General features: G+C 51.8%; 1 protein-coding gene across 10 annotated transcripts in view; it reads right to left on the bottom strand.

Annotated features, from left to right (window-relative positions):
• Positions 1–9878: 9878 nt before the first annotated feature.
• Positions 9879–13915, bottom strand: part of NOS1 (nitric oxide synthase 1) — a 170974-nt gene continuing 166937 nt past the window's right edge. For all 10 annotated transcript variants that reach the window (XM_032309123.1, XM_032309122.1, XM_032309120.1 and 7 more), the window contains 4 exons: positions 13485–13633; positions 11992–12186; positions 11250–11368; positions 9879–10266 (listed from right to left, as the gene is read on the bottom strand). In XM_032309123.1, coding sequence (XP_032165014.1) covers positions 10251–10266; positions 11250–11368; positions 11992–12186; positions 13485–13633 — 479 coding nt within the window. In that variant the 3' untranslated portion in view covers positions 9879–10250. The remainder of the gene's footprint in view (positions 10267–11249; positions 11369–11991; positions 12187–13484; positions 13634–13915) is intronic.

Genomic DNA, 13915 nt, shown 5'->3' with positions numbered 1-13915 from the left:
ACAAAGGCCTGACTGATTGACTCATCGACCATTGGCAATTGATTCCACCTGCAGCTGCCTCCTGGCTCCGCAGGTCAGGAAAAGTGGGATGAAAAGGAAAGTTCCAGCCCTTTGATCATGGGGTTGGTTCTCCTGGCAACCAGCCCCATCCCCAGGTGCTTTCCATAAGTCAATCCATTCACCTAAACTCAGATGTGGTGAAAGAGGTTTGTTAGGAACAAGGAGAATTTATCGCTCTTATCATATTAAGAAATTACAAGGACTGGGGTGCCTGGGTGGCTCAGTGGGTTAAAGCCTCTGCCTTGGGCTCAGGTCATGATCCCAGGATCCTGGGATAGAGCCCTGCATCGGGCTCTCTGTTCAGCAGGGAGCCTGCTTCCCTTCCTCTCTCTCTGCCTGCCTCTCTGCCTACCTGTGATCTCTGTCAGATAAATAAAATCTTAAAAAAAAAAAAAAAAGAAATTCCAAGGATTTTAGGAACTCTGTGCAGACCACTAATGTATTTCTTTTTTTAAAAATGTATTTCCACAGTACCACAGTTTCCTTACATGGCAAAAGGGACTTTGTAGTCATAATTAGGTGAGGAACCTTGAGATGGGAAAATTTTCCTGTGCATCCTGGATAGGCCCAGTATAATCACAAAGGTCCTTAGAAGAGGGGGACAGGAGGGTCAGAGGCAGAAAGAGAAGGTTGACAAGGAAGGCAGAGGTGGAAGTGAAGCTGGTCATAAGCCAAAGAATTCGGGGAGCAGGGCTCCTGGGAGGCTCTGCCTTCTGGGTTAAGCCTCTGCCTTCTGCTCAGGTCATGGTCCCTACATCAGGCTCTCTGCTCAGTGGGGACCCTGCTTCCCCCTCTCTCTCTGCCTGCCTCTCTGCCTACTTGTGATCTCTCTCTCTGTCAAATAAATAAATAAAATCTTAAGGGAAAAAAAAAAAAAAAGAATGTGGGATCTTCTAGAAGCTGGAAGAGGCAAGGAAGGGGATTCTCCCCTAGAGCAGGGGGGAAAATCAGAAACTAACGCATATTAAACACACGTTTTGTATCAGTTTTCCATTGCTGCTGTAACAAATTACCACAATTTACTGGCTTAAAACAGCTCAAAGTTATGATCTCCCCGCGCTGGGTGTCAGAAGTCTCTGATGGGTTTGTGAAGCTAAAATAAAGTGGACAGCAGAACCGGGAACCCCAGCAGCATGACCCCAACCTCTGCTGCAGCGATGCGGTACGCCAGGGACATGATGTGCTTGCTTGTTACTCAGAGTTCAGTGGCAAGAGGAACAAGTATATGGAGGCAGATAAAACATGCGCGTGTGCACACACACACAGCTATTGCACACCAATACCTACATGCCAAGCGATGGGTACAGACAGCTGAAAATGGTTGAATCCAACCATTAGCAAGAGAAGTGGAATTGGCCTTGGAAGGGAGGGGGTGGGCTTTCCAGTTAAGGGGAGTAGCAAAAATACAGGCTAGGCAGAAGGGAAGTAAAAGCTACCTTTAGAACCATCGGGGTGAACCTGCAGACTGGACGTTGGCCTGGAGGCCTGGAGGACAAGGTCATTGAGAAGGCTGCCTGCCTGGGCCAGAGCATGCGTTGAATGCTGGTGGGAGGGGTTAGCCCTCCTCCCCTGGTCCCTGGTGGCACTGATTGCCTCGTGGAAAAAGCATGACGGTTAAAAGAGATATTTCAAGAGGGCAATCTGGGGGCAGTGTGTGTTTTTCAAGGAAAGCGAAGCCACCAGCTTGAAGGAAAAAGGAACAGGTGTCTCTCTCTCCCCGCAGATTTGCCCGCAGCTTTTCTGCTAATAACTGCATTTCCATTAGCGACTCTTTTCAAAGCCTTCAAACCCAAACGGATTCAATTACTGCCTACTGTTTGATCGAATATGACCCCTTGTATTTATGGAGGGGGGGGGGTGTCTCAGAGCCTTTCCTGTGCTTCGTGTCTTTCCCCACCACTTCCCTGGGAGACCAGAAATGGGAGCAGAGGAAACAAGGGTTCATATGGAAAGATTTCAAATTCTTGGAAACTGTAAGGAAAAGCAAAGAGACCAAGGCTTCTAATATCAGCTCCGAGTTCTGGCGGAGGGAAAGACTGAGAGGCAGAGAGACCAAGAGACGGGTCACCCCTGTCCCCCCCACACCCCCCATCCTCAAGTCAAGCAGTACAGAAAGATTTGTTTTTGTTTTATGTTTTGTTTTTAAATCACTTCACTAATTACTCAGGCCTAATTGTCTGTTATTTGATTAACTTAATCTTATTTTCCTCCAGAGGCCATTGCTAAAGTGATTTCCTTTTAGTGATGTGGGTTCCAAGCTCTCTATCAATCCACTGATTGTAAATTTTTTTCCCTGCTTTTGTTCTCCTGGTGATTTTGCCAAAGGTACAGTGAGGAAAAAAAAAAAAAAGGTGCATTTTTACTATTTAACTGATGGTGAGGCCCCTATTCTATATTGACTCCTAGTCACTCAAAAATCCGTTCTTTCCCCTCCCCCACTTGTTTTCCACCCTTTCTTTGGATTTGTGGTTGGGAAGGTTCTTTTTTGGTGTAAACTGGGATTCCCCCCCCCACCTGGTTGCCAGGCAACAGGAGCCACCCCAATCAGATGCATAAAAGTGTTAAATTGTTCCAGCCACCTCTGGAGGCTTGGCCTGTTGAAAATCCGGTGCAGGTGGGTGGTGGTGGGGGAGGTGCTGGTTAAAATGTCCAAAGTCGGACTTTATCCCCCGTGAGCACTAATGGGCAGCTAGAGGGAGAAGCCCAGGAACTGGCTTTTAAAATTAGAGTCTTCTGTGATGACAGGTTGTCTTAGGGGCCTAAGGATCCCAGGGCTGAATAGCAAATGGCAAATTAGATCAAGAGGGAGCTGTTTGAGCTTCAAGGAGAGAGAAAAGCGGAGAACATTCGAAGCTAGATGTTAGTTTATTTACTTGTATTTACTCATATATACTTCTATCTTGTTCTATGTGTGTTGAATTAAATGAATATTAAATCATTTAATCCTGTTGCAATGCAATGAAGTTGAAACAATCACAGGCTACTTGACAGTGAAGAAAGGAAGATACAGAGAGGTTGAGTAACTCCTCCCACGTTGCACAGCGAGGAAGTGGAGGAGCCAGGACTTGAACTTCAGCAGTCTGGGACTCTTAGCAGCAGCCCCAGGAAGTGGTGAGGAAGTGGAGTTGAGTTGGACAGTCTGGGTTCGAATTCTACCTCTAACATGTACTAGTTATGTTCACCTTGTACAGACTCTGCTTGATCTCCTTGTGCCTGAGTTTCCCAAGTTTTAAATTGGAGATTGGGTAATGATTTAGTAAGTTAAATTAGAGATTGAGTAATTTAAATTAGTTAAATTTGAGATTGAGTAATGATACCTAAGTAGTCCCATGAAGACTGGCATTTTTTTTTTTAAAGATTGTTTTTATTTATTTGACAGAGAGAGATGCAGCAAGAGAGGGAACACAAATAGAGGGAGTGGGAGAAGGAGAAGCAGGCTTCCTGCTGAGCAGGGAGCCTGATGCAGGACTCGATCCCAACAGTCTGGCATCATGACCTGAGCTGAAGGCAGACACTTAACCACTAAGCCACCCAGGGACCCCTGAAGACTGGCATTTAGTCACTCTTAGACATTATTTAAGTTAACTTCCATGGCGCAGGATATAGCAGGAGACTGACGGGGTTCTCTCATCCTACCCCATCTCTGACCCGCCTCTCACATTTGACCTTAGGCCAGAGGCTCAGGGATGGGGTGGAGGAGGCAGGAACCATACACGGGGAACATCTGACTTTGGGTAAATTATTTTGTAACTTCAAAGGCTATCTGGTGGTTTGTGCTTTTTGGCCAGGAAATAGGTGTGAATGTCAAAATGGTCACAGCGTCCAAATGGCCATGTCCAGAAGGGCATGACAAAGCCCTGGGGGCTCCCAGCCCCTAGCTGATCCTTTTGTACTCACCACCCTGTCAGGGCATTTGGGGTCAGCTCCTCTTCATCTGTCCTGCCAGTGCTTTTGAGGCCAGCTAGGAATTAAGTTTTAGGGTCCTCAGGGTTGTGTAGATAGGAAGGCAGGACTGGGGAAAAAGGTGGTACAGTTTCTCTGGGGCCCATTCAATGGATGCAGCCGTGATGGGGACAAAGGTGCTGCAGGCAGGATGGAGAGGAAGCTGAGGTGCTCCACTGGGGTCCCGAGGACTCAGGAACCATTCCCCAGCCACTGGGAGCACCCTCAGCAATAAGCCCTTTGGGGATGACTTCTGACGCAGAGAGCGGGCTGGTCCAGGGCTAAATAATGGAGGGCTATGACACCCAGCCTTCTGGCCCCAAATCATGGACAGTTCTGGAAGGTCACCTTCAGAAACCCCTCAAGGTTGGCTGACATTTCTACTGCAACAATATGGCGGCTCAGGCTCTCCCTACCCCTCCTTCCCAAGACCACTTCCCAATCAAATTCCACCACCTGGCTCAGGGCGGGCTTCCTGGGGACGCCTGACTGGCGACAGTGGGCACAGGTGAGAGAAATTCCCACCAAAGCAAATGACAGAACACAGCCAGTGAAGTCAACTCCACTTTTTAATATTTTAACCATAATGCAAACAGGCATAAGTAGACTTTTGTTGAATTCCATCGAGTTAGAAGAGGAGGACAAGGCAGAAGGAGAGCATGCGGTGAACACAGCTTGGACAACCTCGCGAGGAGCGTGGGGCGGGTGACGGTCCTTGGAGGAAGGTGCTGGAGTGCACGGGACACTGGGCGGACATTAGCAGCATCGAGAGCTCAGAGGTAGGGGGACGTCCGAATTTCTGACTCTGCGTGTGTGTGTGTGTGTATGTGTGTGTGTGTGTGTGTGTGTGTTGACATGTGACAGCCGCTCTGCCCACCTCCCCACCTCCTCAGCCCGGAATGGAAACCCACTGGCACAGCAAGGAGGGATGGCCAACTGCGTTCTTCTTCTCTCTCTCTCTCCCTTCTGGGAAATCACTGCTGAGCCCAGAGTGGGTCCTACGATCACAAGATAGCACAACACAAGGAAAACAGGGCAAGGCGGGGTGCACGGCATCGGGTCTCCATGGGTCATAATTAGAGCGATGCCAAGGGCACAGCATCTTACCAAAATGGAACTGTCATCCTTTCCGTCTTGGGAGGAAATTTGTGAAACCACATTTTCATCATCCCCAGCCCCTGAAACCTTCTCCAATAACAGAAACACAGCTGTCACCCGAGGGCTGCTCTGCTGATACCAGAGGGTCCAGGATCGAAAGGCCTGGGGCGGCCAGGATAGATTCTTTTGCTCCCAGGGGACATGTCACAGTGGTGGGGGTGCGGTGGGGAGGGACTGCTGCTGGCTTCTGGTGGGTGGAGGCCAGAGATATCCCCAGAACAGCCTCCACTACAAAGAATTCTCCAGCCCCAAATACCAATAGTGCTGAGGTTGGCTGACCCTGGACCGGAGCCGAGTCTGGGCACTTGGACATCCTGGAGTCATTTTCTAGAAGACTATGGAAAGCAGCATCTGCAGGCAGCTTTGCTCCTCCCTGCCAGGACCACCTCCTTAAGAACAGTCTCTGTCCTGGACCAGACAGACACGCCTTGCTTGTTCAGAGCTATTCAGATCTTCCAGGACAAAACACACTCAAAACCAAACAGGCATGTTGACCCCAGACCTCCTCCCTTGCACGACTGCACGTGGCTCTGACAAACAGTAATCAAGGAGAGCCCCAAGACCCATGTTCCAGGGTGACAGTTAACCTAGGTCCCCATGCAGGTCATCTTTTGGGAAGAGGCAGCCTTTGTCACCCGAGGTGGGGACTGGGAGTGGACTGAGGACAGGGAACATATGATAGAAAGGGCAGAGACCAGGCTGGTGTCAGCCCCAAAGGGTCAGATTCAGGTTCATGGAGACCATCTGTGTTGAGTTCCGGGGGTGGGGTGGGGGAGCAGGGATTCTCAGATCTGTCTTCCTCCATCCTTTCATTCTTGAGCCAAACAGGACATTTGGATGCACGAAACTTTACAAGGGTTGGGAAACATCAAGGTGTACGGATAAGCCCTATAGGACGCCCAGATGAAGATTTCTTTCTCCTTGTCACCTGTAGGCCATCTCAGATTACCTTGCCAATTCAGACGGAAGGCTTTGTGGGTTAGGTGGGCACGGTGACATGCTGGAGGTCAAGGCAGTGGAGATGCAAATATACAAGGTAACGGCTGGCTTCACACAGAAGCTTAACCCCATAGTTTTCCCAACGGCATGAATGGCCAGAGCTCCAGGGGTGAACCGGCCCAGACATCTGGCTTGCTCATCTTGGCAGAGGGACGGTTTGCCAGTGATCTGGGTCAGAAAAATCTCACTTGTTTTGGACTTAGGGCAAAACCTGACCTCCTTTTGGAAGTCTAAAGCAGGTGGCTGTTGAGAATGTGCTTGGCAAGAAAATCCTTTGTTCTAAGGCCAATGTCTAGTTGGCCTGGGGTCAGTTTTCTTTCCGTGCAACTAGGCCTGGCTGGACCTTGGAAGGATGCACCCTGTTGGCTCAGGGAGAAGCTGGCTTATCATATCAACAACAGCAAACTCCTCTTGCCCTCCAGGCTGTTTGGTGCCTCCCCCTCCCCCCCTTTCCTTTCTTAGCCTAGAGATAAGACTTCTGACTTTCTCCTCCCCAGCAGCGAGGTCTTCAGGTCCTGATTTAATAACTGCGGCTGGTTCAACAGACCAGCTGTCCACGTCCACACTCTGTCCTGCAGCCGGAACATTCTTTTCCAAGCCCAAGTCCAATGACTTTATTTTTCCCATTTGAAAAACATTCCTAGGAATGCCCTGCCACCTTCCAATTAATCTAAATTCCTGGACATGCGCTCACCTGTCCCTAACACCTGCTCCCTGCTCACCTGCCCAGCATCTGGCTCAGCACCTTCCAAAGCTGTGCCAGAAGCAAAGTGCTCCCTTCTGTGCCTTTCCTCTCACGCTTCCTCCTTCCTGGAAATCTGATCTCCCCAAACCTGCGGTGGGATCCACTCATTTCTCAAACCCCAGACATTTATATCCAGTCTAAGAGTTGTGTGTCTACATACCGAGATTCTCATTGCCTACAAACCAAAACTGTTCTGGGCTCCGTATTGTCCCTTGTACCTTCTGCATAGTTATTAGTGAAGTGGAAAAATGAAATTTGAAAGCTTCAATGGGCCAGGTACCATAAATGGTTGTTTTATGGGCATTATCTCATTTAACTCACTTTGCTATATAAGTGGATATATAGACTCAGAAAGGGTACATCACCAGCCCAGGGCTGTCCGTGGAAACGGGGGAGGGGAAGAGTTAGCATTGGAACTCAGGCTGCTTACAAAGGCTCCATTTTGGTGGGTGTGAAGCATTTCCCTGAACCGAAGGATAGCTGGCTGTCTCCCTGTCTCCCTCCATAGAAATCATGCGGGAAAAGACTCCTCCGCTCAGGGAGTTTAATTAGCTCTGCTTCTTTCCTAACACAAGGTGCTGGCTCTGGATTCACAGTGATGAATGGGGGGGGCATAGCCATGTCAGCTTCTGCGGAGGGGGAGGTCTCCTTACTCCTGGCCAAGCTCCCTTTTGTTAAATGGGGTTGGAGCCACTGCAGGGCAGTCCAAGGTCTGTAATCTAGGTAACTCCCAAATGCCCAATCCATCTTACTTTTCTGCTCACCTATTGTGAAACCAAATTTTGCACCTGGGTTTGGGCTACTGGGACCGAAATAAAAAACCACCACAAGAGGGCAGCATTTACCCACCCTGCATCAGAGCCAAACCCTAAATCAGGACTCCACACTCTACCTCTTCATAGGCTCCTTACAGGGGGGTTTTTCAGAACAGGGATTCTGGCAAATGAGAGAAACACATCAGGCCAGCCTCCAGTCTTCTAGCAGGGAGTCCTGAGGCAGCCAGCGTTGGGTGTTGAAAGGCATTTCTTTTAAAAACAAAAATCTTTCTTGGGAAGAAAGGATGCACCCCGATTGGGATCACTGCTTTGGACTCCTGGGTGCAAGGAGATGATGCTTCCATCTGCGAGCCTGCTACTGGAGGGGAGGGGTGCATGACGGAGGTGCCCAGCACACAGAGGTGCACAGGAGCACTCTTCGGGGATGGAAAAGCACTCACAGGCAGAGCTCGTCTGGAGAGGGAAGCACGGATACGTTCCTCCCCGAGTGAGGCTGGACACTGCAGTTCAGGGTCTGGGGAGCAAGGGCCGTCTTAGCAAGTGTCTCTAAAGGGCTCAAAAGGGCTGAAAGAAAGCCCCCATGGGGGAAGCTGCTAGGAGCCAGAATCGTGTATAAAATGGGCGTCTGGAGTTCCAGATTGGCAGAGTGGGGTAGCACGCTGAGTGCCCGGGCTTGGTCTCCTTGCCATGGAAGCCCCAGCCAGAGGAAACAGGATTAAAGGAAGGCTGGGAGGTGGTAACTGGAGGCAGCCCAGCTCCGCATGCAGGGGGATGGGACCCCAGAGGGAGGGGGGCTGCCGTGGAGGGTGGAGAAAGGCGAGGGCCAGTTTGCCTTTTGCCTTTAAGAATCTCGGAGGTTGTCCCTTCCTGGGGACATCTCTTTGGCACTCCACGTCCTAAGGCTCTTCCAGAAAGGGCCAGGGCACTTTCTCTTTGGCAGGCCCCCCAAACAGCATCAAGAAATACCCATTGTGCCCTACAGAAAGGCGGAGCTCTCTCTCTGGGCAACAAAACATAAAACAACAAAACAGAACAGCCCACCCGCAGAAGGCTTCCCCTCCAACCTGGGCCGGGCCCCTCCAGCAATTTCTTGGCTCTCTCCTGGCCTTCCGCTGATTTTGAGCACTTCCGGGGGCGGGGGCGGGGGAGGGGGCTCCCAGCCCATTCCTCCTGATGGTGGGCACAGCACTTTACCTCCTAGGGTTGGGGGAGGGGGGAAACTAAACTGACCCTGATTCCTACTGAAGATTGTGTTGCCCACTTTTGATCGGAGTCAAGGTTCATTTCTTTGGCAAAATTATTTTGTCAGGCTAGGAACTTGGGAGATTGCTTTTAGAAGGCCAGGAGTATGAGAGCCAGGCCATGCCCTGTGGTGGTCCTGGGGAGGAAGCTGCGTGACGCCTCATGATGTCTTCCCTCTCACACTTATCTGCTTTAAGGGCCTTCTGTTATTTCCTTCCCGGGGTGGAAGGGCCAGCCCTATCTGGGGCAATAAAAAAATAGCAGTGATATTCTTCCTTGAAACTGTTTCCAGTCTCTACCACTCTAAAGGCTGATCTATTCAATCTTTTTTCACTTCATAAATTATAAAAGGAAACTGAGGACAAGGAACTTGCCCAAAGTCAGCCGGTGGCAAAGACGGGATGATTCTTACTTCCCCATACTCCCCGGGACATTACTTCCCCCTCTTGTGGATGGGATGGTCCGGGGAGGGCCAAATCAGGTGATCCTGTCTGGGGTGGGGGGTTGGGCTGGGGAGGAGGTGTGTTTAATCCACAAGATGGGTTAGTTTCCCAGGGAGGGCTCCACTAACTGGTACCAGAATCTAAATGCAACCGATTCTGTGAGCCCCTTTTTAACGGAGTACCCCCCCCTTAATCATCACACTTGCTTCCCCCTGCCCTTTGTAACCAGGACAATGAGGGTGCCTCCCAGTGTTTCAGGGATGTGAGCATAGACAGAAATTACGGACGTGTGGAGAACCAGGGCACGGTTCTTGGCACTGAAAGTCTGCAGGCCACACGCTGCCACAGGCAAGGGGACAGATGGAGACCCAGGCCTGTCCCACATGTGCATGCATGTGCACACACACACATACACAGACACACACACACACACACACACGACCAGGACGTCATCATAAAAAAGGACAAGGGGGGGCTTCAGCAGCAGAGAGACTGGCTCAGAAGACCCTCCTGACCAGTCCCTGGAGCCTCTCCGGGGGAACCCCAGAGCCACGGCCACGTTCCAGTGATGTCATGCGCCGGGGATCTGCCCTCCTCGGGAAGAGAGGGAGGGGGAAACAGTTTTGTAAGAGCCACTGTGGATTATAAAGGCATTGCATTGTAGCAGGACAACTCAAGGAGAAAACCCAAGAGGGCCAAGGAAACCACTGAGGGGCAAGGACCCAGAAGAGGAAAAACCACAGCGACAGGACGAGAGGGACAGCGGGGGCCACGCGGGGTCCCGGAGGGAAGGTTCAGCAGTGTCCACGCTTAGAAAACCTGCAGCCGCTCCGCCGGGGTGCACGGGACAGCCCCCCTGCCATCCATCTGTGCAAGAGGATCCAGTTAGGAGCTGAAAACCCTGTGGGAAGACAGGGCGGGGAGGGGGTGGGCAGTTAGTGTCCTGGAGGCAAAGCTGAGCTGTTTCCTTACAGAGCCACAGAAAAGCCACTAAGCTCTGGGTTTCACTGTTCCTTCCTCTGCAGGCTCCCCGCCTCAGACAGCACCTGACCCCTAGCTGGGCTCGTCTTGAATGAACGGATGAACTAATGAAGGAATGAAAGAGTGCTTGCTCACCAACACACCCGGCCAGAAAGAGGGGCAAAGAAAGGGGCTTTCCGACAGCCAAAGGGGTTGGAATCTGGAAGGTGAGAAAGCGAGCCTACCGGACACAACGTATGTTTTGTATGCAGACGGAAAATAATGAGGCTGTTGAGAAATGGGATGTCTTCCCTACGCCACCAAAAATGAGACAACCCAGTTCCTACCTAATTTAACATAAAGGGCACACGGCGGTGGTTTGCAGGCGGTCTGTGGGCAGGCGTGGGTGAGTGCCACTTCCGACCCGGTTGAGAGGTCCCGGCCTTAAGGGGAGGTTTAACTAGTGAGACTCAGTCCAGTTTTGTGGTGCCTCAGACTGTTCCCAGCAATTTCTAGAGGACCAGTGAGGATGTCAAAATAATACCGGTTGGGATCTGCATGGATGAGAACAGTCTGCGCAATTTGGGGGGTGCGGGAGGTGCTGTAAAAAGGCTGGGAGCAGCGGCTGGGGATACACCTTCCTGAAGACTGGAGACGTCATTCCACTAGGGGGCGCCCCAGGCAGACTCAGGGATCAGAAGCCAGGGCTCAGAATCCCCTGGAGGGCCCCTTAAAAACATAAACCTCGGTTCTCACTCCAGAGTTTTAGAGTCAGCAGGTCTGGAGCGGCCTGGGAATTTGCATTTGTAGCACACCTTCCACTGTGGGAAAGCCAGGGCAAACAAAGACAGACATCCCCCAGCCATCAGCACTGGGAAAAGAGGGCTCTGCCCGCCCCTCTCCCCAGGGATGGAGCCAGCTTACTCATCAGTGTCTTTTTTGCTCTCCTCAATGAAGGCAATGGATTCAGATCTAAGGCGGTTGGTCACTTCATATGTTCGCAGGGTGACCCCGAAAATATCCTCATGGTACCGGTTGTCATCCTGGGGGACAGAAATAGCCTTCAAATGCCAGCCAAAGGCAGGAGAGGGACAGACACACTGACAACCTGGAATGGAATGTCCTTGAAAAAGATGGGTTCTAAACAAACAGAGAGCCAGAGCCCCCTGGAAGACCTCTTTATTCCCAGACTGTGCTTCATAAGACCCCATGCCCTAACCCTCCAGGGCTTGGGGTCTCACCAGCCCAGGGTGGCAAAAAACATTTCAGTTCACATCCAAACTGGCACAGCTTGGACAAACCTTTTTGTGTAGTGCTCAACCTGGACAACTGCACAGGACAGCGCTGCAGCTTAGTTCTGGGGGCAGGAAGGGTCGGTTTAGGAAGTTTTCTATCCAGTTACCCAGTGGTCCACCCACCTGTTATTTTCACACACCACAGCCTCCATCCATATTTAATACATGCACCTGCACACCCAACACCCAGTCCTCCTCCTTCTCTCTCATCTATGGTTGGGGACCACGGGTATCCTCTACCTCGAGCCATAAATGGGAGAATGGGAGCAGGTGGGGATGTCATCATGGCCCCTCTAATCACTGAGACAGGTGGGGTGAGGAAGAGGAGACAGGAACCGGATGCTGAGAAAGGGATCCAAGAGGCCACTCACCCTCAGTCTGCTGATGAACACACCCGCATCCTCCGCTGAGAGTTTCCCCTGCTGGGTCATGATGCGCTGGATGGCTTTGAGGACATCAGCGGCCATGGTGACGTCCCCGCAGACGTAGATGTGGCCCCCTTGCTCCTGCAGGGCTCGGTACACCGGTTCTGCTAGCTGTTCCTGCAGGATGTCCTGCACGTACTTCTGCAGGGGGCAGCAAGAGCTGTGAGAAGGAGCTGGATCCTGGGCAGCAGCACACTACCCGCCCCCGGAACAGCAGAGCCTGACATAGGTGACCCAGGGGAGCCGGAGGAGCGAGGAAGAGAGGGAAAGCTGATCCGAGCGTGTGTGAGTGAGCTGCCCCTGTGCTGGAGCTCAGCAGGGCTGAGGACCCTCGAAAGGGTCATGCGGAACACGCCCCAGAGCCATAACCCAGCGGGGCATAGGGTGGGTTCACAATCTACCCACTCCCTGTCCGATGGCCAAAGGTCCCCCAGGGTGTTGACCCCTGTACTCTGATAGATGCTGGTTTCAGCCTATGCTGGGGTGCCAGAGAGGCAAGACAGCAGGAGATGGGGGAGGCGAGGGGCTCTCAGCTTTCACCTGTGCAAAGCCTGCTGCTGTACAACAGCTGGAGTAGAAGGTGGGCTAAGAGAAAGTGGGGTGGGCACGGGGGGGGGTGTGTCCAAATCAGCCTCTGGGGGATTTGACCTATCTGTTCAGGATGCCTTTCACTTGTCTAGGAAACTCCCCCGGGGTGAGGCGGACATGCAGCTGGTAGGTCTTGGCACGGCTGTCCTGCTTGTAAAGACACTGGGGCACTTCCACACCAGCTACCAAAGAGCCCCTGCCCACCCGCTGACAGCCCACCCCACCCCAGCTCTCCTGGCCCCTTTCCTGGGACCCCTCTGGATCTCCCCCAGATCCAGGAGGAGCACGCTCCAGCCCCACGGCCTGTGTCCGTATTCTGACTTTGTGCCTCTTGGGGACTGTTACTTTTTTTTTTTTTTTTTTTAGTTCGTATTTTAAAAATATTTGTATTTTGGTAAGATACGGAAATCATTTCATGTACCATTCAACCATTTTCAAGTGAACAATTTAGTGGCATTTTGTGCACCACTATCTTGTGCAACCAGCGCCCTATCTGGTCCTAGAACTTATTCATCACCCCCAAAGGAAATTCTGTACCTAGGAGCAGTCATTCCCATTCCCCTGTCGCCACAGCCGCTGGTAACCCCAGATCTGCTCTCCGTCTCTACGGAGTCGACTGTTCTGGATAGTTCACATAAGTGGCATCCTATAATATGGACCACTAGATATTTTAAACTGGTATTTCTATGCTCCTGCTTCCTGAAGCACAGAGAGACGCCCCAGAGGAGAATTCAGACTAGGTGAGGGGGTGCCGGGGGTGGGGGGTGGGGGGTGGGTGCGCATGCGCGTATCTGGGGCTGCGGGGCGGGGACAGTGCACGGCCCCGGGACAGTGCACGGGCCAGAAGTTACCTTTGGTTTGTCTGGCTCTCGGGAGTAGGCCGTGTAAAGTTCTCGGAAGACCCCCTTGTTCTTGGCCTGCAGAGTCTCCTCCCTGTAGATGTGGTCTGTCTGGGATTGCCGGCACCCGAACACCAGGACCATGGGGCAGGGGCTCATTCCTGAGGACCAGAAAGATCTCACGTTGCTCACACCTCCTCAGATGCCCGATTTGGGGGGGTGGGTGGCTGGTGGAGCCAGGAGAGGGTGCTGGGAACCTTCATGCGTGCCACAGGGATAGAGCACACGAACCCTGGGACAAGTGGGGTCTATGTATTTGCACACATGTACACCCACGTCTACACGCGCATGCACCTGCTCACACCGAGCAAAGTCGGTGAAGGGTGAAGGGTGTTCAGATTTTAGCAGACCTCCTTTCTCTGGGTCTCAATCCTTCCTGCTGC

This window comes from Mustela erminea, chromosome 13, assembly GCF_009829155.1.
Source record: "Mustela erminea isolate mMusErm1 chromosome 13, mMusErm1.Pri, whole genome shotgun sequence".
Lineage (NCBI taxonomy): Eukaryota > Metazoa > Chordata > Mammalia > Carnivora > Mustelidae > Mustela > Mustela erminea.
Note: the sequence above shows the minus strand (reverse complement) of the source record. Positions and strands in the feature narration are given on the sequence as shown.